Here is a 1806-nt window from a genome sequence, read left to right on the forward strand (position 1 = left end):
AAGGGAGAGAGAGAGAGAGAGAGAGAGAGAGAGAGAGAGAGAGAGAGAGAGAGAGAGAGAGAGAGAGAGAGAGAGAGAGAGAGATGGGTTAATTAAGAATGCAATAGAAGGGCCATTAGGTTTAAGATTTAAGTTGAAGAAACATCAAAAGTATTCTGTACACATCTATTTTTTCTGCGGGCCTTAATTCCACACTCACTTGCAGTTCTAGAGATGTGCATTTAATAGCAGGTCTATAGGCACCATCTTATAATACGTTTTATAAACTTGCAACTTTTGAGTAGAGTTTCTATATTAATAATGGGTTGGGGGGGGGGGGGTATATTATGAGATTACCTCATGAGATAAAAGCTGAACATCTATTGATCTAGTTGTATTTAACTAGAAAAGAAGTATCAATAACTAAGGGCTGTACTCTTACATAAAATAGGTTTTCCATCACTTTTAACCGGATAACTTTTCCATCATGCTTTGGGCTCACCGTTAGCTCAGTTGGTGTCATACTGGACCGCGGAGTGGATGGCCATGGTTCGAATCCTTGACGGGGTGTTCTGAACCTGTGTTGTTTTAGGGGAGTTTAAGGCTTTCCTTCCATTTAGCTAGGCCCTATCAGTGGTAGACGTTAAATTCGGAGGTCCGATCTCGCAAATGACCTTACAGCGTTGAAAGTGTTGAAACGGGCTTTAAACCTATAGAATGACAGTGACTAATGATAGACAACATTTTGTGATCCTCAGATTCACCTTTGGTGCGGCAGTGCTGTTGCCGACAGAGACCACAGCTTGTATTCTCCGGTTATTCAGGTAGCGTTGGAAGATGGGCATGTCTAAATAGTGTACACTATTCACAACCTTGTGTAAGAAGACTTAACCCACATTTCAGAATTATTTGGAGAAAAAACATGTGCAGGTTCCCATAAAGTTTGGGATAGAGGTTTGCTCACCCCGTACCTCTCTGGGACTCTCAAGTAAACTTATTTTTATTTTTTAAACTTAGAAAAAAATCTAGTACTATACTCAATAATCTGTCACTCCACAAGCAATCTTTACCACCGACAAAAGCAAAAGCTATTTAAAAAATAGATCGAAATTACTAATAAATTTCCCTCACCGCATCAGAATGATGCACCAATTAAGAGGGTGAAAAATCATGTTTTCATAAATTTAACAAGAAATTTGAATTCGTAAGTTTCCATCGAGGAAGAGGGTAGTGGGAACTTTCTCATTAGAAATCTAACCTGCGTTGTCCACGATTGCTTTATGTAAATATATAGTAAGAAGAAATAACAACCGTCCTAATCTTTGGCACACAAAAGATAAACAAGGAGGTCTAAAAAATTAGGCGTAAAAGTATCTTGTCAGTGTAATTGTTTTGAATAATTGTATCTATATCGTTTTCTATATAATTGAGTGGTACTAGTTGTATACTTTTCAAAAGGAAACATTTTTATTTTTTACTTTTATTTTATTTTTTAAGCGAGAGTAAATATAAGGTGGACAAAGGAGATTAGGAATGATGCAGCGTTGGAACCCAGGCCATGACGACATTTCACACTACTGCTTTATTCCTATCCCCAGGCGTATATCGACCGTGACCCGTCTCTAAGACAAAGCGAGGACCTCAAGGTCTGGGTGGTCAATCAGGGACACGAACCCTCTACTTTCTACAAATTCTTTAGATCGTGGGAAGAACATGGATATGGGGTAAGAATTTAAGCCCTTTTATTGTTGTACAAAAGAGGAGGTGGAGGAGGAGGAGGAGGAGGAGGAGGAGGCCGAAGAAGATGAGAAGGAGGAGAATGGCGAG

General features: G+C 39.2%; 1 protein-coding gene across 1 annotated transcript in view; it reads left to right on the forward strand.

Moving 5' to 3' along the window:
• Nucleotides 1-1703, forward strand: part of LOC101854815 (advillin) — a gene marked incomplete at its 3' end in the record, with an annotated part of 40034 nt that extends 38331 nt beyond the window's left edge. The window contains 2 exon segments of the mRNA XM_013086326.2: nucleotides 738-803; nucleotides 1578-1703. Coding sequence (XP_012941780.2) covers nucleotides 738-803; nucleotides 1578-1703 — 192 coding nt within the window.
• Nucleotides 1704-1806: the final 103 nt, after the last annotated feature.

The sequence above is a fragment of the Aplysia californica genome, unplaced genomic scaffold (assembly GCF_000002075.1).
Source record: "Aplysia californica isolate F4 #8 unplaced genomic scaffold, AplCal3.0 scaffold00455, whole genome shotgun sequence".
NCBI lineage: Eukaryota > Metazoa > Mollusca > Gastropoda > Aplysiida > Aplysiidae > Aplysia > Aplysia californica.